General features: G+C 34.0%; 1 protein-coding gene across 8 annotated transcripts in view; it reads right to left on the bottom strand.

The window, feature by feature from the left end:
* Positions 1-25,840, bottom strand: part of EEA1 (early endosome antigen 1) — a 119,803-nt gene that overhangs the window by 18,765 nt on the left and 75,198 nt on the right. For all 8 annotated transcript variants that reach the window (XR_009054574.1, XR_009054573.1, XR_009054575.1 and 5 more), the window contains 9 exons: positions 24,941-25,060; positions 19,413-19,616; positions 16,320-16,520; positions 15,137-15,250; positions 12,261-12,416; positions 10,157-10,296; positions 7,028-7,358; positions 5,835-5,936; positions 3,484-3,678 (listed from right to left, as the gene is read on the bottom strand). Coding sequence is in view for 5 of the 8 variants with exons in the window: in XM_057740564.1 (XP_057596547.1) it covers positions 3,484-3,678; positions 5,835-5,936; positions 7,028-7,358; positions 10,157-10,296; positions 12,261-12,416; positions 15,137-15,250; positions 16,320-16,520; positions 19,413-19,616; positions 24,941-25,060 (1,563 nt within the window). In the remaining 3 variants the exon portion in view is untranslated. The remainder of the gene's footprint in view (positions 1-3,483; positions 3,679-5,834; positions 5,937-7,027; positions 7,359-10,156; positions 10,297-12,260; positions 12,417-15,136; positions 15,251-16,319; positions 16,521-19,412; positions 19,617-24,940; positions 25,061-25,840) is intronic.

Here is a 25,840-nt window from a genome sequence, read left to right as displayed (position 1 = left end):
CCACCACACTGAGAAGCTGTGCACCACAACGAAGAGTAGCCCCCGCTTGGTACAACTAGAGAAAGCCTACATGCAGCAACCAAGACCCTACACAGAAATAAATAAATATAAATAAATAAATAATAAATTTTTAAAAAATAAATAAAGTGTAACTTCCCTTATATTGGGTTGGCCAAAAAGTTCGTTCGGGTTTCTCAGTTACATCTTGCTGGACACCTGAACGAACTTTCTGGCCACCTCTATGATTAAAAAATTAAAGAATTACAAAATCCAACAAGTCCCAATTTAAAAGACAAAAAATGAAAAAGAAATTAAATAAAGAAAAAAGGCTTAGAATTCCTAAGTACTAAAGTCTCAGAAGACAGTAACAACTACATTCTGATGGAAGATTCAGTGCTACATGCTTTAAAAGATGATACAATTTAAGGTTGAACTATGGGAAATTTCTACACGCAATAATTAAAAAGCCATTACTAAGTTGAAGTATATTGTTTCTACTCCTTGAAATTCAAGAATAACAAGAATTTTATACAGGTCATCTTTATTAACATCAAGGCAGAAAAAGAGAAGAAAATCTTGCAAAGGTCCAACTCCTCTAAACTCTAAACCTTCAGTCTTTAGAAGATTCAGGAGTTGTGCATAAATTATGACATAAATAAATATATATATAAGCATAGCATGAAAAGACGCACTTGGATTTTAAAATAAATACACTACACTTCAATGAAATTCCTGAAGTCATCAGCGACCCCCTTGTTCCAAAATCCAACATTCGTGTCCTCATCCACATCTCACTAAACATCCCATTAGTCCTTCAAACAGTTGATGATGCCCCCTCCTAGAAGCAGTCTTCAACCTGGTTTCCAGGATATCTTGTGTTTTGGGTTGTCCTCCTACCTCACTGGTCATTCCTTCTTAAAATCTTTTACTAGCTCCTCCTCTTTTGTTTGATCTCTCAACATTATAGGGCCCCAGGGTTCAGTCTCTAGCCCTCTTTTATTCTATATACACTCTCTATTTAGAAGATCTCAACTAGACTCATGGCTTTAAATACTGTTTATTTACAACTGACTCCTGAATTTATGTCTCTAGCTCCAACCTCTCTGCCTGAACTCTGGGCTCATTATAGCCAAGTACTTCCCTGACATCTTCACTTGAGTAATGGATAGGTATCTATCTCAAGTAGAACTCTTGATTCTTGACAGCAACCCTGCTCCTCAAAAACATGCTACTTTCCCCCAATAAATATGGCCATCTACTTGCACAAGCCACAAACCTAGAATTATTCTTGACTCCCCTTTCCATCATCTCTCACCATCCAATCTATCAGCAAGTCCTGATGACTCAACTTCCAAAAGATATTCCCAAATCATCTACTGCTAACACTGTAGTTCATGCCATCATCTTGTACTTTCTGGACTACTGTAATAGTTTGTCAGTGCCTTCCCTGCTCGCTCCTTTATCTCTCTTTAGTCAGATTCTACCATTCTCTGCTCAAAATCTCCTAACAGATTCTAATTATCCTTTGAACAGAATATATCATTCTCTGTTATAATCTACAAGTTTGTATGTTTATGCTTTTACACCTGTCTACTTCTCTGAGCTCATCTCATAGTACTCTTCCTCTCTCCACTATACTTAACCTTTATGACTCCATTTTATGTAGCTCAGAAAGATGGATCACTTTCCTGTGACCATAAACGTAATATGTGCCACAGAGAATTTAAATCAGATTTGCCTGGCTCTAAAATTTATCTTCCTTCCATGATAGTACACTGCTCCTCAATAGAACCAAACTATTTCTGCCTTTCAATGATTCTCTAGGTACTCCAAATTCCAAGTCTAACTTACAGAGACTGGCTATCCACCCAACACTCCCCAAAACGCATCCTCCCCAAGGTTAAAGGTGTTCCTTTTGCTAGCATTCATACACTAACACAACTGAACTACTACTGCTGTGAATGTCTGTGACCACCTCCACCCCAAAATTTATGTTGAAGCCTAGGTCAAATGTGATGGTATTTGGACGCGGGGTCTTTGGGAGGTCATTAGATCATGAGAATGGAGCCCTCCTGAATGGGATTAGTGCCCTTATACAAAGAAACACAAGAGATAATCTCCCTCAGTCATATAAGGATACAGGAAGAAGACAGCCATCTGCAAGCCAGAAAGTGGGCCCTCACCAGACACTCAATATGCCAGGCACCTTTATCTTAAACATCCCAGGCTCCAGAACTATGAGAAATAAATGCTTATTCTTTAAACCACCCAGTCTATGGTATTTTTGTTTTAACAGTCCAAAGTAAGGGAACTACCAATAACATTTCCTCTAAATCTCAAAATCCTTAAGTGTCATCTAGTAAAGCCATGCAAAGTATACACAATATACATTAAGCATAAATCTGGAAGAAATCTTATTATAATTAATAATTTAATAAAAAAGAAAATGTGCAAAAAATAGTTGTTGAGTTTTTTTTAATTTACTAATTCATGATATTATAAAAATGAAGATCTAAGGAAAGCTTGATTATGAGGCTAACAGATTTTGGGGAAAAGTGACTTCAAGATACCAAATTATAGAACAAAATATATAATTGTGATAATTATATCCTGATGTATGATTATATATAACACACACACAAAAAGGATAGACAAATTTGTTACTCATATTTGTGTTATTAGAAAACTACTCTTTTGTAAAGTGGCCATAATAACAGTTATAAAACCAGTGGTCAACATAAAATATGTATTTGTGGGGTTAATTTCTTTTTTCCTCTAGTAATGTGACAAGCCAACTATTAATAACATGACATATTTTGTTTGTTTTACATACTAGGTATCTTATATCTTTCCTCTCCATGGATGAATTAATATGCACACGCCAACAGTGGGGAAAACCTCATTTTGTTCAATTATTAAGTTCAATCCACTTTTATCAACTCTTGATCTGGACAGGTATTAAAACATACTTAAGAATAAAGAACTGATACTTAATAATAAATTAGCATAGGTTTGGAAATGGAAACCATTACAATTAAACTTAAAAAAACAAAATTGTAACTATATGAAACCTACACTACTGAATATTTAAATATATCTCACTTTGTGATTTTTGTTCTTGATTATTTTCCCTTAATAAGGATAGTTTATTTTTAAATTCCTTTAAAATTTTCTAATACAATAGAAATGTATAAATTATTCTTTTAACATTAGTTACATGTTATTTTACAAAAAGATAGTTTTATGTCTATCAAATGATTAGTGCTAGAATTTCAAATAAGAATTATCTAACAACATGGTTATAGTGAATGGAAATCCAGACGTAGATATTTAATCATATAATTAAGTGCATTTATACATTTAACTTAGAAAAATTTAAGCAAAATTTTCTTTGCTGCAACTCATCTGTGTTAACTATTATATTGTTATCTTAACTGCAAAGTTTGTCTTCCCACAAAAAGTAAACAAATATCATATCACTACCTTCTGTGAAACAGCAGTTTTAACCTCTCCTTGGAGTGCTTCAATCTGCTTTTCCTTCTGTTCAGTCAATTGCTTTAGCTCATCTATATTACTCTGAAGTTGTTGTTCTTCTTTTTCCTTTTGTTTTAAACTGTTCTGGACCTGTATGACTTGTCCCTGCATTGAACTGAGCTCCAACTTCAACTGATGAGAAGTCTAAAAGAAAATAAAATCTGTTTAGCATTCATTTCTCCATTTAACACACATTTATCAAATACCTATTCATGCCAAGTACTGCTCTAAGTAGAAACTACTGAGTCTACTGGCCACAAATAATCAGTAATAAACCAAAAAGAAAAATCCCTGCCCTCATGGAGCTTTCATAATTGACATTATTCACTACTGGATGACATGCTGGATTAATCTTCAATTTTTGTTTTATCATGCCTTCCTTTTTAACTTATACACTTAAATAGAGCTTGCAAATGAACTAGATTAGTATTCCCTTATATCACAGATAAAGGGAAAATCAACATCAATCTTTAGATTGCTGAAATGTCTACTGTCTTGAATATTCTCAAAATGCTAACTGAATTCCCTGGTGGTCCAGTGGTTAGGACTTGGCGCTTTCACTGCCGGGACTAGGTTCAACCTCTGGTCAGGGAACTAAGATCTCTGCAAGCAGTGCGGCAGGGCTACAAAAATATAAATAAATTTTTTTAAAAAATGCTAACTGAGGGACTTCCTAGGTGGCACAGTCGTTAAGAATCCGCCTGCCAATGCAGGGGACATGGGTTCGATCCCTGCGCTGGGAAGATCCCACATGCTACAGAGCAACTAAGCCCGTGAGCCACAACTGTTGAGACCATGTGCTGCAACTACTGAAGCCCGTGCGCCTAGAGCCCATGCTCACCAACAAGAGAAGCCCACACACCACAATGAAGAGTAGCCCCTGCTCGTCGCAACTAGAGAAAGCCCATGTGCAGCAACGAAGACCCAATGCAGCCAATTAATTAATTTTTTAAAAATGATAACTGAGCCTGTTAGCCACAGTGAATCAGAAAGGAGAGCTTCATATTAACTGTGATAAAACCAAAATAATTTTTGGCAAATATGTTCAGTATCTGTCTGATGACACTAAACTATATCACACAATAGTTTCTTCATTTAAAGATCTGAGGCATATTTTGCTTGTACCTGATTTTAACAATCTACTAGGATATATTTTTGTTCAAAATTAGATCTCATATACAAGTCACACTGAGGTTCCTCTGTGGCCAAGGTGAACTTACACTACCTCTCACCCTTCCAGCCAAAGTCATGTTTTCATGTTTTATGCATATTTCATTAAGAACCTAATTTGAGCACTTGACCATTCAAAGTTACTTCTGAAAAAGTTTCAGTGCTACATATGGATGCTTCAGCTATCTCCAATACACAGGGAAATATTTTTGTGCAAAACAGGAGTCAGGCAGTGTTGACAATAATGATGATTATGTTATGATACCCAATGATAAAGTAATAGCTAACATCCGACCATTTACTTTCTTACAGTTGGTATTCTAAGCACTCTGAAATATATTAACCTATTTATTTCTCACAATAATCCTATGACACAGATTCTACTATTAGCCCCATCCTACTGCTGAGGAAACTGGAGCACAGAGATCAAACCATCTGCCTGAGACAAGGCAAGACGGCATAGCTAATAACTGGCACAGTCAGGATATAAATTTGGACAATCTGGATTCACAGTTTGGGCACTAAACCACCATAATTTTGCTACTTACATGGCTGGCATATAAAGCACATGTGTCTTCTTTCAATCAACAACCAAAACACAATCACACTAAAAACATGTCAAGACTATGGTTTGCTCTTTTATCAAATCAGATCTCTAGAAAGCAACATGCCTGGATTTCAGCTGCTTAGCGGTATGTCTTCAGAGAATAAAAATATACATTATACCCACTTATTTACTTACTTGCTTGTTTGTTTTGATGGAGAACAATAGAAGCATTAACCATAGAAAAATCTCTTTATTGTTATACAACCACTATCAAATATGCCATTAATATAAATGTCCATGAAATAAAGACCCTTTAAAATGTCATTTCTATGGAAAATCTATTGACTTTTTTTATTCACAGTAATATTCCTTAATCTAGATTATCTAATTATAATTCTGTAGTTAGTTGACAATTTTCCACCTTTATTAATTATAATCCTTTATTTTGGGCCTTTTATTATAAACTAGCTTAAATCTTTTTAGTAGTAGGTAGAACACATTTCACATTGTGAAAATATTTTGAAAATATAAAGACCTTATTATGCTTTACATAATTTTTTGTTACAGAAAAAGAAAATCTTACTTCCTTCTCTTTTTCAAGTAACTTTTTCAGTTCATTCTGTTCCTTATGTGTGCTTTCCGTCTGTACTTCAAGTTGATACTTTAACTCTTTGCAAGTTTTCTCCTAAAAAAAAATGGAAACTACATTATGAAGAAAATATCTGCAGTAAATTTAAGAATTTTGGTTCATAAGCTTAGTAAGATCCACACAAGGAAATAAATTAGAATCACTGATGATTTAAGATGGGATAGAATCATCCATTTCAATAATAAACACAGGCAAATATTATAGCGGTAAATGGGGAGGGACAGGAAAAGGCTAAGAGTTTCTATTATCAACCAACAGTCACAATGAATACTTTAGATAATATTAGGACAAGATTTTAGGATACTTTAGATACCACATTTTTATGTCACAGGATTAATTAATTAACATACTATTTTTAAAAGTAGAATAATGGACTTCAAAAAATGGAAGGAAATTTTTTTAAAGTATTGAAACAATAAATAAAAATAATCACATATAACTTAACAGGAAAGAAGTACAGAGAGAAGATGTCTTCTCCGAACAGAAAGAAACATAAAAGTGACATATGAAAATCATGTTTTTTATGCTACTCAGCACTTTCACTGACCTTCATATTGAGAACAAAAGAATTTTACTTTTGCTGTTATTCTGAGTTAAAATATTTCTGAGAATACATTCCCCTTCAAGCATTTCCTGAGACTCAAGACTGTTCTTCTCTATAAATATTTTTTACAGTATCTCTAAGACATGGTATTATCTAGAGTTTTAGAAAACTGAATAAAGAATTAGAAAGTTTATAGTATCAGAGATAAAAGTCATGAAGATCTTTCTGGTCTTCTTTCCCTTTTCTTTTTACAGTCAAGTGAAAAACATTTCAACTAGTCGCTATATTCTCTGTGGAAGTGGCCCTGAGGACAAACAGGCTCAATCCCTCCCAAATCTAGCATCAGACCCAAAATAGAGAAAGACTATATATTCAACAGAAAATTTTCTGGGCCACTGGAAAATTATACACACAAAAACCAATATCTTTGTCTCAGGTTAAGTAATCCCAATTCCTTTCCTAATAAAAACACTTAAAATCACTTAAATGCAGGATGAAAAGTCAACAGTGAATTAAGCAGAAAAGTCATTACATTTTAAATAAAAATCACTTCTACCTAAGAAAGTAAACATAAACAACTAACCAAATCTAATATAGCAGCTTTTCCTTTCTGATTTTCCTTTTCAAATTCACTTTTGGAGTTCTTGAAAGAATCAGAAACTTTTGATAATTTCTCTTTTGCTGCAGAAAGCTCTGCTACTAGAGTTTCTTTCTCCATCTTCACTTTTTGTAGTTCTGTCAATGCTGTCTGAATTTTGTTATTCAATTCCTTATGTTGCATCTTTGCATCTTGACTTAAATTTTCAATTTCTTGTTTAAGGATTTTTTTTTCTTCTTCTTGTGTGGTAAGCATTTGCTTAATATTTTCAAGTTCTTCAGATTTCTTCTGTAGATCCAACTTTGTATTGGATACTCTAAATATTTAAGAAACAATTCCTTTAATAATGCATAATTTACCATTTCTAATTTACCATTCAAACAAATTATTATTGAGTTTTAAAACTTTCTTGTGTAGTTAAGAAGCAAAAATAATTTAATGTTGTAAAACCACACAACTGAAAAATGCCTCAGAACATCTGATTCGATCACTTAACAGATGAAAATGATTTTCCTCAAGTCAAATAAATTAGCGATAAAGCCAAGACCATCTAAGCCCATGACTTAATTCAGTCTTGTCTACCACAATGCATCCCCAAAGAAAACTGTACGTATAGCAAACCCTCTAGTTTATGACAGCCAGAAATGGTTTTCCATGTACCCTAAAGAACCTATTTATTATGTTAGCCCCCAACCACAGAGAACTCTGCCTCTTTCCTTGAAAAAATAAAACACATTTATGTATTTGATAGGTCCTAAGCTTCAAAACACATATAAGGTAACCAGGAAAAGTAAAGTTAAAAAAGAGAAGAAATATTTCCTTTCAAACATGGAGGAAAGACAAAAGATTTACTTTAATCCTAGAGTATAGCAGATTAGATAAGAGATTTGTTATCATTTGTCCCTTAACGTAAGTTTTCTATACCAGAATGAATTAAAAAGTTACAAGAACCTGAAACTAACTCGATACTGTAAACCAACTACACTTTTACTTTTTAAAAAGGAAAAAAAAAGTTGTAAGAATAAGGAAATGAAGATATTGCTTTAAGAAAGTTAAACTAAAGACTTTGTTTTCATAAAACGAATAAAACTATCCATTTTACTTAACAAAAGAAAAGCACACTTTAAAGATCAACCATTTTTTCAAGTGAAAATAAAACCAGGTGCAAAGTAGTATTTCTACAATGCATACTATTTCCAATGCACTTTACTATCAATATATTTATTATAAATTCAACAAAATGTTAAAAAGGTTATTAAAGATGTACCAGCCACATACTTGAAACTGAGTATTAATACAATATCAGAACTACACATTTACCTTGAAATTTTCTAACTTTTAGTCCCAGAAACTTACTTTTACTTTCAAAAAAGTAACTAGAACATATGAAGTATATTCATAAGATTCTGTACCTCACTGATTTTTAAAGGTCTAAATAGAATAGTCATTGTACTAATAATACTTTACCATTTTGATATAATTAAAATCCCTGTCAAACAACCCTAAAATTGGGACTTGATATATTTATTTACTATCCTACTTAACTTTCCCATAAATAATTATTATAAAATAATAAGACTATGTGACTCAAAGAAGGCAAACAGAAATAAAGGCTTGCATAGTGACTGTAAAACTTAGTTGTTTTTTTTAAAAGTGACTAAAGGAAGTAATAAATAAATCCACAATCTGGGAAACCATAACACCCCTTTCTCAGAAACTGACAGAAATGACCAGAGAAGAAAATTGGAAAGGATATAGAAGATTAGAACAACATTATCAACCACCTTAACCTAACTGATATTTATAGAACACTTTACCCAATATATATATGTGCACATGGAAACTTAACCAAGATAAACACTGTGCCCTAAATAAGAACTGGAAATGTCTGAATTTTACTAAGTATGTTCTCTGACCAAAATGGAATTAAATTAGAAACCAATAATAGTAAGGTATCTTACCTAAATATTTGAAAAGTAAACAATACACTTCTAAGTAACCCACAGATCAAAGAAATCACAAAGGATATTTGAAAATAAACTAAACTACACAGTAATGAAAATACATTATAAGATGGAAGTTGGAGGGAAAGAGTTGCATGCAGAGCGTAGCTGGCCCTTGAGAAAGGGAAGCCTTGTACCGTTATCTGGGCTGAGTCTTATGACCAGGTGTGAGGTTTAGTCAAACCTCAGATGCGTTTATCCTGCCCTTCTTTCTTAGGTAGTAGTCTAGAAATGCAGGATCCCACATAAAAAATGTTTGCATAAAGTATAAAGGCAAAAATTTTTTAAATCCTTAGTAGAAATGGAAAGAACCACTGGGCCAATAGGGGCCCTTGGGAAAGAGAACAAGAACCAACTCAAAGGTCATCTTCACGGACACATGACTAGGTTTCAGAGGGGACGAATCACTCAGTGGGTGATACAAAGGATCAGACGTACTCCCCAAATACCTAGGCACTGGAAACTATGGTGTTAAGAGTGAGAAGTCAAGGAAGGGAGGGAATACGGGGATATGTGTATAAAAACAGATGATTGAACTTGGTGTACCCCCCAAAAAATTAAAAAAAAAAAAAAATCACGTTAATTAAAAAAAAAAAAAAAAAGAGTGAGAAGAAATGCCCTTTGAGGCACAAAATGCATCTGTATATCCTCAAATTCATATCAGGACCTAATTTACTAAATGAGAGAACAAAAACATTTGTCATCACTCCCAAAACAAGCATGAAACCATGAAGGTGTGAAACAACTTATTTATCATCAACTCTGGGTTTTATTTCATTTCCTTGAAAGGTATTGAATACTCTTCCCAGGTGCTCAGCTTCCATCTTTACTACTAAGAGTCAAAAACCCTTACCCTCTTGACACAGATCCAGTCTGTCAACTCAGTCAGAGTGGTGTATCTGGCCTTTAAAGACAAAGTCTACTGAAATGTGAGGACTGGTCACAAGCCCTCCTATTTAACCATGTTGTGATGGCTTTATTTTCCATTCACATTAATATCAGTAGTTTATAGAATCAAACAAATCTTGAAGCACTGTGATAGCAAAATTGAAATCTTATGAAAGTTTTAATACTTAGTTTATAAGCCTCTCCCTTAAGTAGTTTAACTTACATTTCTTTCTCCATTTCAAGCTGTTTACTCAATTCTGTGGCTCTAAGCTCTAAATCTGTGTTCAGCTGTCTTTGCTGTTGTAGATCCTGCAAAGCTTGCTCCTTGCTTGCTCTAACTTCAAGAGTATCAGCTTCTAGTTTCTATGGCAGAAATATAATATAAAACCATTTTAATGTCAATAATTATCTATTAAACATTATAACATTTGTTTATACTCAAACCGGTGTCAATATAACACATAAAAATTAACCAAAAATATTTATGTTATAATAAAAAACATATTCTGAAGCCATCACTAAATAAAGAAGCCATTTATCTTGGAATCTTTCAGAAGATCTAGCAGCAAGCTTTATATATGAGAGGCAGTCACTAAGTTTTTACTTTTTAAAATGAACTCTGAATAAGACAATAAACTTAAAATAATTATATTTATTACTTGAGTAAAAATTAACTCAAGTATGAAAAAATTAAGTAACAGGTTCACACATGGGCCCATTTAAAATATACAATCCTTTATATTCACTTAACAGCAGTGATATTATATAATTATAAATATTCAAAACTAAAACGGAGTTGTCATGTCATCCTTCTCACTAATACCTACTGGCCCTAAATGTAAAGCCAATTTAAATTTCTGATTTTGCTTCTTTAATCTCTTGGTGTAGAGATTATTCCTCTTCACACTGTGGTTTCTATCTCATATATATACATGTAACTGTGTGTATTTTTACAAGTTTACAAAATCAAACTGTTAAATATATATTTTGAACATCTATAAGCAATGCATTTTCTGGTATAGTTGTAAAAATATTACATCCTAAATATTTTATAAGCCAATTTAGGTACCTGTGGCTCTAACTCAACACTTATATTGGATATTCAATGTGACTATGTTAATTCTATAACTATATACACACACACACATATATAAAACAGGTGGAATACTTCCTAAAATAATTACAAAATGTTAAATATCCGATATTGTCATAGATCACTATAAACACTAGTGGTTCTAAATATCTTTTATTTGGGGGGAGGCATGCACCGATGCTGTGAGGAATGCAGGATCTCAGTTCCTCGACCAGGGATCAATCCCATACCCCCTGCAGTGGAAGCATGGAGTCTTAACCACTGGACCTCCAGAGAAGTCCCTAAAGATACTCAAATAGAATTCTCATTAGATGAATTTCATCCTAAAAACAAAAACAAAACAAAACAATAACAAAAAAAGTTTTTCTGTTCTTTTCAACCATTATATCATGTAATTGATCATACTATTATCATTGACCATAAAGAAAAAGAAAAGGGAACCCATAAATAGAATTGTAAATGTAATTTTCTTCTTCCATGTTATACTGGTGTGGATACACTTGTATACATACACACCATGACTCTACACTTGTACAGAAGTGCGTCATCTGACTGTGAAGGTATAAGTTACATGTATGGTAACTTTGGAAATTTTTGTTTAATTTGTAGTTCTGATTTTAAGGACAAAGGACTCAGGTCAAATCCTTCTCTAATACATGTAGTCATTTAATCTTATTAGTAGAAATCAACACTTTCACTTGAAGTTGTGCTACAGAAAAGAAGCAGTTTACCATAGTATAAATTATAATTTTAATAATATTAAATTAGAAACAAAATCCAAACAGTATAAATGTAAAATGTGAAAAAGGAAGAAATATACCATACCTGAATATTATACTGGAATAAAGAGGGAAAGAGACAGGAATGATAGGGCAGAAGAGACTTCACAAGAACAAAAAAGTAAGTTCTTTGTAATTACAGAGTAGATCCTTGGTTGGCTGTCTCTTTGAAACATTTACACATTACAATGGAACTAGTGTGTGTGTGTGTGTGTGTGTGTGTGTGTGTGTGTGTGTGTGTATATATATATGTTAACTGCTATTTGTAAAAGCCATCCATTAGTGAAGAAATTAAAAGTAATGATGGAATTCAAAATTAAGACGTGAAAAATTATAACTTTTTAAGTTGGTGTATTATAATTTGTTTGCAAATTTAAAATCCTGATTCCTTCTAGGTCATCAATTTCCATTGCTACAGCGGTAGAAAATATGGCTACAGTTTCCTTTATACAAACCTTAATTTGACCTTCTAATTCTTCAGTTTTCTGTTCTAAAGAGAAGTGTTTCTCTTTATATTCTTTAAGATGATTTTCCAGCTGACCGCAATGTTCTTGCTTATCCTGCAGCTTTGTAGTAACCTGATCCAACTGAGTAGTGATCTTATTTAACTCCTATAGAAAGTACAATAAAAGATAACTTTGGTAAGGTTTACTTTGCTGTAGTGCCCAAATGTTTGGTCAAAGTAAAGCAGAAAACTCTAACTTTATTTAAGAAACTATTTTGAGTAAGACCATAGATAAGTCTAATAATATATCAGAGGTTATATTTACCCACCAATACAAAGGACCTGAACTAAAGTTGCACACAGTCTGAGATACTACGTTTATATACCTAACAGCTCAATAATTTTTTCTAGGAAGTGTTATTTTAGGAGCCAAAAGATACAACAGAGTATTAAATAGGCTAATAATAAAATAACACTTTTCTACTTATAATTAAATGTTTTCAATGTTCAAGACACCATTTTTTAAAATAATTTTTTTAATTACTGTGATTACATTATACTTGTTCAATTCATTTGGAATATCTAGTTGCACACAAAACAAAAACAAAAATTACTAGGGGGACTTCCCTGGTGGCAAGGTGGTTAAGAAACTGCCTGCCAATGCAGGGGACACAGGTTCCATCCCTGGTCCGGGAAGATCCCACATGCTGTGGAGCAACTAAGCCCATGCACCACAACTGCTGAGCCTGCACTCTAGAGCCTGAGAGCCACAACTACTGAGCCCACATGCTGTAACTACTGAAGCCCACGTGCCCAGAGCCCGTGCTCTGCAACAAGAGAAGCCACCACAATAAGCCCATGCACCGCAACAAAGAATAGCCTCCGCTCACCGCAACTAGAGAAAGCCTGCATGCAACAATGAAGACCAAAAATACATAAAAATTTTAAAAAAATTTACTAGGAAATCCACTACCCACAGATAATTACTATTCATGTTTTAATAACTTTCCTTCTAGTCTTTTCTGTACTTTAGTCTCTATTTTTGATTTGTACTTCTAAAATAAAGGATGTTGCTTTATATACTGTTTTACCGTAAGCTCCTCTGTTTTTACATTAACAATGCATCATGAAACTGACGTTTTCTAAAATATCATTATACGTGACTGTGTAAATTCCTACTTTTATCAATACACACCATTTTCTAGCCAAATGTCCTATTTTATATTCTTAGATTGCTATAAACCTTTCTGCAGATATGCAAAACAGAATATGCAAAGAGCACCCTTAAAACTATGATTACTTCCTTAGGGTAAAGGACTAAAAGTGAGCTAATGATTATGAAAAACCCTAAAGGTCTTAAATATATTTTCAACCAGCTTCCCCTACCACCATCAAAAGGTTGAACTAATGTACACTATCACAAGCAATGTATGGAAGTGGCTTGTTTACACCATGTCCAATCCTTCCAGTGTTAACACATACATACACTTTACCTTAATATGGGCATATTCCATCATTGTCTTAATTAGCATCTGATTCTTAACTTGAAGATTTGCTAATAGGGATTTGATCATTTACTTTTCTTTTGTAGATTCACTTATTTCTTATGTAAAAGTGTTTAAAACATCAAAAATATTAACCCTTCATCAGACATACTTCAGAAAATTTCATTCTTTTGCTACTTGCTTTAGAATTTTGTTCGTAATATTTTTGGCAGATAAATTTTAAACTTTTATGTGATTATTCTTACAAATATTTCTTCCATTATAGTTTCTGGCACTGATCTAGTACTTAAAAAATATTTTCCAGATGTGTTTAGCAATAATGTAAATAGTAAAGTAAAAAGCAAGCTGCAAAACATATATATGGTGATTTGTATGTATATAAAACAAAAAGATCTATGTGTGTACACATACACACACACACACACACATATATCTTTGTTCAATGTTTACAGAAGTCTGGAAGGATACATACCAAATTTAAAAGCAAAATTTCTATGTAAGTAGAAAAATGGATTTGGGGTTAAGGGTACACATAGAAAACAGTTTTATTTTGTTAACTTGATACACTACTATATCGTTTAAAAAAAAGTCTTTGGACCAACGACCAGTATTACTTCTCAAATAAAAAGTAAATTTTAAAAATTCCTACCTGTTCAAAGGTAAGAAAAATCTACCAGCATTTTGACCTTGGCCCTAAAGTAGGACGCTTTTATTCTATCAGAAGTGTTGAGAAGAGTAAACTTCTGTATTTTTTCCAGCCCCACTTTCTCCTACCCCCAAGAAAAGAGAGTAACTCTTATTATTGAGACAGAATACCTGATGCTCTTTTCCTGCTTCCAGGTGGTAAGTATATCTGGGTCATAGCCTGATCACCTACTTAAAACAGGTATGGAAGTCTGTCTCTCCCCCCCCCCCCCCAATCATTGGTACTTGATGGGATGATGCAATAATTCAACAATTAGGAGTAAATATTTCAGCTCCACACCAAGGTCTATATTATGGGAGAAATACAATTAAGAAGCTCAACCATAGCTGCCTAAGTTGAGCTTTATCAAAAACAAAGATGATTTTTTCCCTCTTTGACTGTGCCACACAGCATGTGGGATTCTTCATTCCCTGACTTGGGATTAAACCCAGGCCACCACTGCAAAAGCACCAAGTCCTAACTAATGGACTGCCAGGGAATTCCCAAAGATGTTATTTTTATCTCCATCTGTCTGACTCTTGCATCTACCACTCAACTGGTTCTGAACTCAGGGAGAAATCAAGGAGAATAAACAAGTCAATCATAATTATATAAAACTAAGTATCATTTTTACACATTTCCAGTTAATTTATCTACCAAAACATTAGGTTAAGAAACTGCATCAGGTTCTCCTACCTGCTGTTTATCTTGTAATGCATTTTGGGCTGTGTCCAAATGATTTTGAAGATCTGCTCTTTGAGCAGTTTTTGCTGCTTCTGCTGATAGCAATAACTCAGTTTTGGCTTTAATCTGTAACAAAATTTACAAATCATTTAATTTGTATTTAGTTCTTGAGTTTCCCTTGCTTGAGTGTACATTACTTTTGTCACTAAATAATTTTAAAAATTAAATCTTTTGGCAAAAAACATAAAGATTTAGACATTAAAAAATAAGTATGTGATAATCCCCAAACAGGAATGAGTAGGGGACAACACTCCTAATAATGCTTCAATAAATGATAAAAAGATTCTATTTAAAAAAAAAAAAGAAACATGTATCCTCTTTTTCCAAATTCTAATAGTATACTTGTTATTTTATTATATTATTTCTGATTTTCAATGGAATTATTCTCCTAAAAGAAAGAAAATTAAGGCTTAGAAATGTTTCTATAACTTTCCCTACTGCAGCACAGAATAAAACACCAACAACGAGAATGAAGGAAGAAATGTGTTAATTCCCACTCTGTGACTGATGCACTGAGCAAGGCTTCCATACTGGCCTCTAAAAGAAAACATATTAAAATACATAATGGTACCATATAAAGTTGTTTTTTGGTTTGGGGGTTTTTTGTGGGTTTTTTGGCCGCCCGCAGCTTGCGGGGTCTTAGTTCCCCAACCAGGGATTGAACCCAGGCCTCCAGCACTGAAAACACCAAGTCCTAACCAATGGACCATCAGGGAATTCCCTAAATTTTTTTTTAATCAAACCTTTAAAGTAAAATTTAAAAATCAAATTCAAAATAATTCAAATATATGTAACAGAAAACTAATGGTACATCAAACGAGTCTGAACTTGAAAAACAGTAATAAGGGTTTCATGAAAAAAAAAAGTGGAAAGATCTGGTGGTTTCAGGAACAGCAGATTGCAGAGAGAGAAAGAGAAGGGGGGGTGGTGGGAGGGAGGGAGAAAGGCAAACAGGAAAGCTCAACAAACTGTCTAAATACAACCGCTAGTTAACTCTTATTTCTAATTTTTTTTCCATTAATAAGGCAGGCAGGGGGTGGACAGGGAGAGAGAAACAGAATTTAAAATATGTGATGACCTAAAATTGGTGTTTTATTCATACAAACTCATATTAAGTTGCATAATTCAATATTACCTGTATATCAAGCTGGGTGACTTTCTCCTTGCTTTCATTTAATTGACTGTGTAATTCATTGATACTGGATTCTAGGGAAAGGACGCGGTCTTGTGCAGCTCTAAGATGTGCCTTCTGCTCTTGCACCTGGTCATGCAAATTCTCCTGGGCTTGTTTATGGCTTTCTGACTGATTCTTCAGCTTCTCTGTTAGTTGAGTTACCTACCATGTAAGCAAGACTCTAATTATAAAGGTCACAAATGATATAACAAGAACTAAAAAACCCAAATTTAAGCACCACGAGAATGTTAGCATGCTCTATGATAGATTATCTCAACTTTTTTTTCAAGAATATTCACATCTTTCCAAAAAGTAAACATAATCTCTCACAATCATAAGAACATCAAATTCAGAGATTCCTATTCTTTTTAAAACCAACTCTACTGAACTATAATTTAGGTGAAATAAAATCCACCCAATTCAACTGTACAGTTTGAGGAGAGCTGATAAATATATACATTCACTGAACCATCACCACAATCATGTGAGAGAACACTCCGATTACCACCAAAAGTTTTCTCATGCTCCTGTGCACTCAGTGCCCACTGCTCATCTAGGGCCCCAGACAGTCACTGATCTGACTGCGTGATAAGAGTTCCTTCCATAGTCTGGATGTTTCTGAACTGCCAGATATATGTACTACATATATTTTCTCCCAGTCTGTGTCTTGGCTTTTATTTTTGTAATGGTGTCTTCTGAAGAGCATTCATTTTTTTTTTTTTTTTTTTTTTTGGCACACGGGCTTAGTTGCTCCGCGGCATGTGGGATCTTCCTGGAGCTGGGATCGAACCCGTGACCTCTGCATTGGCAGGCAGATTCTTAACCACTGCGCCACCTAGGAAGCCCGCATTCATTTTTAATTTATATGAAATCCAGTTTCATCTGATGTTTCTTTGGGGTACTGTGGTTGGAATTTATTGAGTTTCTTGAATATGTGATTTCATATTTTTAATCAAATTTATAATTTTTTAGTCATTATTTGTACAAATATTTTCCTCCTCCCCACTCTTCTTTGACACTAATTATATGTATGCTAGATTACATGATACTGTCTCACAGGTCACTAAGGGACTGTTCATTCTTTTTTTTTCTTTCCAGCTTTTTTTTCCTCTGTGCTTCATTGTGGACATTTTCAATTATGTTGTCTTAATGGCCACTGATACTGTTTTCCATTTGCTTAATCTATTATATTCATCCAGTGAAATTTTCATTTCAGATTTTTTTAATCTATAGAAGTTCTATTTTTTTATTGTTTCCACTTCTATTTTCATTATTATATTTTTTCTTTATATCCGTAAGTATATTTTAAAAGCTGTGTTAAAGTACTTGTCTGATGACTATCCTCCCTCATTTCAGGTTCTATCGCCATTGAATTATTTTCTCCTGCTTATAGTTCACATGTTTTCCACTTCTTTGTGTGTCTAGTAATTTTTTTATACTTGTTGTGACAAGTCTGGATTTTGCTATCCTCTTCCAAAGAATGCCGAATTTTGCTCCAGCAGGCAGTTAATATGCTTGTGCTTCAGCTGGATCCTTTCCAGGCTTGTTCCTATACTTGTTAGGTCAGGTGTATGCTTTTAGTCTACGGCTAGTTTAGCTTTACTCCTAAGGTATGACATTTCTGGGGTTTCTACTGAATGCCCCCAAGTGTTCAATCATATCTTTCTACTCTGACTGGCTAGAACTTGAACATTTCCCAGCTCTGTGAATTCTGATCATTTTTCAGCTGCAGCTCCTAATAATTATTCACTGCCTGGCCTCATGAAATCTCTCCTTATGAGTGTAAAGCTTAGCATTCAGCTAAAGGCTCACGTGTATCCCTAGGCAGATTTCTGGAGCTCTTTCTCTACGTTGTTCACTACTCTCTGACATTCTGCTCTGTGATTGAGTTCAACCTCCGTGAACTTCAAATCTCTCATGCCTTAGTTCATGAGACCACTGTGCTTTCCTTGGATTCCCCCGACCTGCACACCAGTCTGAAAAATGCCTCTGGGTCAAAAGCTGGAGTGGTCAAAAGGCTCACTTTGCTTGCTTCTCTTCTCTCAGGGATGAAAACCCTGTACTGCTTGCTGTACATTGTCTGAAAACAGTGATTTTACACAGTTTTTTCTACTTTTCTTGTTGTTTATGGTAGGAGGACTAAATAGGTATCAGTTACTCCAACAGTGCCAGAAGCAGAAGTACATAGATTTACTTTTATTTATACTTTTTTCAAAATTGTATATGCTTTTCGGATCATGTATGTATAATAAGCAACATCAAGTTGCATGTAACTTTCAACTAAAAACTAATCTAAATAATTCTTCATAAAAACTGGTAACAAAGGTTAACTTTGAAATTTTGGGGAAAAATTGTGTTATATTCTAATATCCAAATCAGAAAAATGATGTGACCTATTTATACTTTAATACTTTCTCATTTAGATAATTATAATTCTCTTATGGACACTTCTTCCCAAAAAATGACTATAAATTCTTTACAGTTTCAAAATGTATTAAGTTAAATTTTGTAAGTTTCACTTAAACTAACATACTAATGTTAGAATAAGGCAACTTGCCAAAATTATTATTACCTATGTATTCCAAACACATATACATTATCAAAATATAGGTAACTGCTAAGCCTGGATATTAACTGATATATAGTAACAACTAACACTTGATTAGAGGTTTTAGTTTATAAACATATTTTGTTATTCACTTCTTTTCAAAACATCACAAAATGCCATGAGCCAAGTATATATTATTAATAACTTTTCAATATGAGTTACCTATACTTTTCAAAAAGCTAGCAAGGTGAAATGATTTGCTCATGGTCACACAGGTAATGTTACATCACAGGACGTGAACTGAGATTTCCTTCATCAAATGATGTTAACTTATTTTCACTGCAATAGCTACCCAATTCTAAAGTAAATGACATGGTATTTGTCAGAAATACATAATAATTTTTAAAGTACTAAAAATAAAAGAATAATCATTTAGGTAAAGCACTTAGTAAGATTTAGAGAGATAAAAGTAAATTTTAGAAATAGAATACACTTGACAAGCTTACTTGTTCTTGTAATGTATGGTTTTTTTCTTGTAACTGGTTAAGAACAGCAGTCTCTCCCTCACCAGCCTGAATTTTTGCATAAAGATCTTCTCTTTCCTTTTCTAGTAAAGAAATATTTTCTTTACTCTTCTGTAATAAGGCTTCAAGGTTCTGGATCTTTTGGTCCTTATCACCAATTTGACGTAGTACTTGTTCCAAATCATTCTGTAAAGAATTAAAAACTACTACCTTAAGGACAGCGAACTTAAAAAGTTATTCCTCAAAATGACTGATGATAAAATTTAAGACTCAGACTCTTAGTCTTACATATTTTTTTTTACTGATCATTACATTTTAACATGGCAAATTTAATTAAATAAATAGAACTATCTAACAATATAAACCTATGTTACTGATAATAAACCAGAATTTAACCAAAAAAAAAAAAGCCTTCAATTAACCACATTCTTACTCTAACACTCTGACCTCACCACCTACTACCACTCTTGTTTAATTCATTTCAGACACATGGGACTCCTCCTTATTCCTAATCACAGCAGGCACACTCCCACCTCAGAGCCTTTGCACTAATTGTCTCTTCTGCCTGAAATATTTCCCCACAAAGTCACATGGCTCATTCCCTCTCCTTCAAATGTTTGCTCAAATGCGACCTTCTCAATCATGCCTATCCTGACCATTACATTTAAAATTGCAGCCTTTCCCAATACTCCCTCTCCTGAATATTTTTTTCTTGCCATAGCACTCACCTTCTAACACACTAAACAGTTTACTTATTTTTCATGTTTATCTGCCTCCCTCTGCCCCCTCACAAGAATGTAGGCTCCAAGAAGGTGAAGATTTTTGTCTGTTTCATTCATCGATGTACCTAAGACACATATGTTCTAAAATGTTTGCTGTATGAACAGAAAAATAAGTGATTGCAATCTAACACACATATACTCATAAAAGATCATTTCAATACCTCAACAGGACTCTTCTATCACTACATCAAGGGATTCCTTTCTTACTTCACCAAGGACCTTTATGTTATACACAGCACATGCAAGAGCCCACATTGGGAACAACACTAATTAATGTTGAGAGCTATCTGACCTGCAGTCTTTGCCTCTGCCTCAATCATTCTAAGAGAGCCAGAAAGCCTCTATCCAGAACAAAGGCCCTAACAAGCCCTTTTGCAAACTTTATAGCAGCCCACACCACCTTGCTGAGACAAAACCAGCAACCACCTGGTACCCTCAACAATGTGTGCCAATATTAAAATACGTGAGATTGGTCACTTTCAAACATGCTTCTCATCCCTCTAAGCTGCAATCACGAAACAATGAAAAGCAACCTAATCTCTCTGCTCTCATCCTCTGTTCCTGCCACTAAGACTCTCTCTGCACATTCCACTAATCTTCTGGAACCACAATTCCAGGCCTAAGCTTTTTCTAGAACAATCACTATATTTTCAAGTCTAAGTGAGATTTGGTTCTCCCTGCACAGGTGCTGATTCCCCATCAGCCCTCTGTGATATGTAAGGACTGTTCTGTTGAGCAAGCAGGAGAGGTTGATTTTTTTCTAGATTTTTTTCACCATTACTCTCTCCCTCAAGTAAAAAATTTATGCCGCTTTGGGAATTATGTATTCATTTATTCTACCCTCTATGCTGTGTTGCTATCATCTACAAATCCCTACCTCATTCATTGAAGACTTGAGACCTGATTTAGTCTTTCTCTCAATCCCAATTTCTGCCAATTTCCTGGGAAATACAAAATACACAGAGAATTAAGAGTACAGCCTCAACATTTATTATCATCTTAATTCCTGGACCTTTACTCATTCTATTCAATCACTCACATGCAAGATCTTGCAATCACCTGAAATTGTTATAGATTTTAGAAAATGTCAATTATCCTACTCTGGAACCACAACTTCCTTACTGTCTTCCAATTTCATGACCTCATTTCTGCTCTACAATGTCAAAGAAACATTAACCTCAATTTTCTTCTAGCTTATCTGGCAAACACCTAGCTTTTCTTCCTGAACCTCATATACGGACATTAACTAACCTTAACTATTCTTTCATGTACATTCTCTATTTCCTTTTACCCCCAAATTTCCAATACAGCCACTCCAAAAAAGCCCAATCCTAGATCAATGTTGCATTCTGCTTTCTCCACACCTACATTTTTAAGCACTCTTAGAGCAAAATCACAAACCTCTGTAGATTGGTGCCACCACAAATTTCTAGACTCCAACCTCTATTATATACTCAGAATCATCTTTTCACTCCTGTCACTTGAGTGGGGTTCTCATCCTCAAATATTCCCCTAAATAACCACTTAAAAGCTTAATCTTAATCTCCAAATTCATAATCTCTGTCCATCTGACATTTAGCTATTACTATTCCAATTTAATGGGGTAGTGGGGGGATATCTTCAGGAATGATCTACCATGATTTTTCTTCCTCTTAGCTATAAAATTATATATATACATATATAATTTAAAATATATTTACATACTACTATATGTAAAATATATAAACAACAAAGGCTTACTATATAGCACAGGGAACTATAGTCAATATTTTATTATAACCTATAAAGGAAAAGAATCTGAAAAAGAATATATATATATATACACATATATATGTATTTATGTATAACTGAATCACTTTGCTGTACACCTGAAACTAACACTGTAAATCAACTATACTTCAATAAAAATAAATTAAATAAATTAAATACACACACACACCTCTTTTCCTCAAAAGATATCCTTCACAGGATAAGTTTGAATTTACCAACACCCACTGTATCATTTTATCAGTGACATCATAGCTTATGAACACTTTATTCCTTCAGTCACCTCCCCTTCTCCAATATCCTCAATTATTCCCTCTCTACAACTCCCTTTGTCCTACATTATAAACATATTCAGGTATCTCTGGCTCTCAAAAACACTTTCTAGACCAAATCCCACTCCAGTTTCTGCCCAATCTTTATACAGTTCACATTTTAATTTCAAAAGTAATGCGTATTTACTTTCCTAACTCCCTCATCTCCCATTTACTCATCAATCAAAAATCAGGCATTCATATCTATCCCTTTATTGAAATTATGTTTAACACAGTCGCTAATTCTTAACTGCTTAATCTAATGAATATTTTTCATTTATAACACTGGGTGTCCTCACCATACACCCACATTTGAAGTTGCTGATTACTCCCAACTTTTGACTCTTCCTAGTCCTTTGGCTTTCACTCTGCAAGGTCTCCTTATAGCTTCTTTGAGCTGTTCTTCCTCTACTCATCCATCCCTTAAATGTTAGTGTTTCCCAGAAGTCTTGTGTTACCAGTTGTCTATTTTTCTCATTACAGTCTCCCTGGCTGGTCACATTTATTCTAATAACCCCATTTGCCCCTCCTTCTCGTCACAAATTGCTCTCATCAATGTCATCAATGACCTCATGTTGCCAAATCCAATAGGATTCCCAGTCTTCATCTTGCTTGACCTCCATCCTTCCAACTACTCAAGCCAAAATCCTTGGAATCATCCTTGACGTCTCTGACGTCTCTGCCCCATATCAATCCATCAGTAAATCTGAGACTTTCTTGGTGATCCAGTGATTCTTCCATTGGAAGAATATGTCTTCCAATGCAGGGGACGCGGGTTCAATCCCTGGTGGAGGAATTAGGATCCCACATGCCGTGGGGCAGCTAAGCTCGTGCACCACAACTACTGAGGAGGCAAGCCACTCTTAGAGAGCCCATGTGCTACAACTACAGGGCCCACGCACTCTGGAGCCCATGCAACACAACTAGAGAGAAACCCGAATGTCGCAACAAAGATCCCACATGCTGCAACTAAGACCTAACGCAGCCAAAAAAAATTAAATAAATATCAGCAAATCCATCAGCTTTACCTTTAAAGTATATCTAGAAGCTGACCATTTTTCACTACCTGCACTGTTTCCACTCTGATCCAAGCCATATCATTTCTTGTCTTAATTACTATAGTAGTCTCTTAGCTAATTTCTTTGTTTCTACTCATGTGCCCCTATGGTCTACTCTCAATACAGTAGCCAGAGTAATCCTGCAAAACTGTAAGTCCAATCATGCTATTCCACTGCTCAGAACCTTCCAATGGTTTTCGTCTCACTCACAGCAAAATCCTTAAAATTACCTATGAAGCTCAACATGTTCTGATCCTGTGATCTTATGGCTGTGCCCCTTTTAACCCTCTTATCACTCACGCCACTTCACTCACTGGCTTCTTGACGTTCCTAAGATATGCTCCTGCCTCGGGGCCTTTTAATGTACTGATGCTCTTCTCTCTGATATCCATATGGCTCACACCTTCCCTTCCTTTAGATCTTTCATCTTCTCAAAGAGGCCTTCCCTGGCAACCCTACCTAACATTGCAGTCCCACCTCCAGCTCCCCAGGTACTTCCTACTCTCTTTTTTCATCTCCAAAATACTTACCACCATCCAACACACAATATATTTTGCCTATTTACCTTGGCTAGTGTTTGTCTTCCTCACTAAGCTCCATGAGAGCAGACATTTTTGTCTGTTTTCTTTGCTGCCATATCCACAAAATCACTTCCTTGGCTAAGAGTAGACATTAATATATAACTGTTGACTGAATGAATGAAAGAATAAATGAATACAATATTTGGATCTCTATCCACCTGACTCCCACGCCACTATACACACTCAGAAGGGAAAGAAAGGCATTATTACTTACTGCCTCTTTTCAACTCCAACATTGTTTCTGTTTGCATATCATTAGATTTCCATTTCCTAGAAGGCAGGCACTGTGTCTTACTCAGCTCTCTAATTTCAGTGCTTACCACAGTGCCTGACACACAGTGCTCAATAATATTCAATGAAGTAATGAAAGACTGAAGGAACACATGAATGTCAAAGTCAAACTCATTTCAAACATTTGGGTACTGTCTTCCCCTCACCGTAACAAAACAGAAATTTAACTTCTTTCAATTTTCTGAGCTATATGATAGATTCTGTACAAATTTAACTCAGTCACATTTTCTACCTACAATTCCGATGTTCATATGATAGTTCTGAAACAGGGAAAGGCATGACCAATAAGTTCTATTGTAAGAAATATAAAATGTTATCTTTTACTGAGCTAAACTAAACTAAGAAATTTTATTTGCATTTTTAAATTTTTCAAGTGAGGTATTTTTAATAAACAATAATTTATTATGTATAAATAACAATTTAAATAAATATATTTTATTTAAATAAATTTAGTAAATTTCTTTAAGAGACATTTAATACATTTTAAATTTTATATAATAAATTTATAAGTAATAAATCTATTCATAATAAATATTTTTTAATATTTAAAAAAAATTTTCAACTTAGCAATCAAAATAAAAGGATATTCCGATTATCCAGTGACTGAAAATTATCAAAACTCTTCATAATCAAGTACGTCGCATTATCTAGTTTCACAACAAAAGGATAATGATTGGGTTAATTTTTGTTTAAAAGGCTAAAAATTCAAATACTATTTACCTGAGCTTCACGAAGTTTTGCTGTAGTGCTTTGCTGAAGAGCTTGTTGTTCTTGATGTTGTTGCTTTGTTTTATCTAACTGATGCTGCAATTCTGTGGAATTTGCTACTTTTTCCTTCAACTTGAAAAAAATGTAGACTGTTAGTTGACAATTAAAGACATAATGCTATCATACAAATATCTGGTATTACTTCAAATCTCACAATTCTCAAGTCTGAAGAGAAAATTAAATTCAAACAACAAAAAAATCAACTTTAAAAGCAATATTTCATTACTTATAGAATCGTAATCTCAAGATGAAGAAATTATTCCTTAAGAATAGATTTTCATCCTAAAAAGCATAAAATTCTTTCTCCAGGTTGGCATTATTTTGTTATTTTTATATACTAATATGATCAAGGAATTAATTATATACAGATTTCTGTAACAATAATCTGAATAACAGTATCAATATTTGTTTCACTTTTTTCCACAACAATCATAATTATCACTTATTGGGAAATAATAGCATGATCTACCACACTAAGATTTGGGGTCTAGAAGAAAATGTTTTGCTGAAGCTATAGATTCTAACTCTCAGTGTTTGTTCAATTCTAATAAAAGACAGTTTTTAATGATAACTTTTACTTTAATCAAATAACAGTTACCATTTTTGGCAACCACAACTTAAATTAGGATAGCATATAATCTTATGTTTAATTTCTAAAAGAAAAAAAATCCTTAAATGCAAACTCAAAGTTTATGTGCACCAAACACAGGTCATTAATGCCCTCAGCAACTGTTCACTTTTCAGTTTCATTAGGGAATAGTCCTTCCTGGGTAGGAAGACTCTCCTTGAGCAGCCTGACAGGCTCACCCTGAGAATTTATCCTGCCTAAAACTGAAGAATAGCCTTCTTTGT

The sequence above is a fragment of the Hippopotamus amphibius genome, chromosome 7, assembly GCF_030028045.1.
Source record: "Hippopotamus amphibius kiboko isolate mHipAmp2 chromosome 7, mHipAmp2.hap2, whole genome shotgun sequence".
Lineage (NCBI taxonomy): Eukaryota > Metazoa > Chordata > Mammalia > Artiodactyla > Hippopotamidae > Hippopotamus > Hippopotamus amphibius.
The sequence above is the reverse complement of the archived record's forward strand: the minus strand, read 5'-3'. Positions and strand labels throughout refer to the sequence as shown.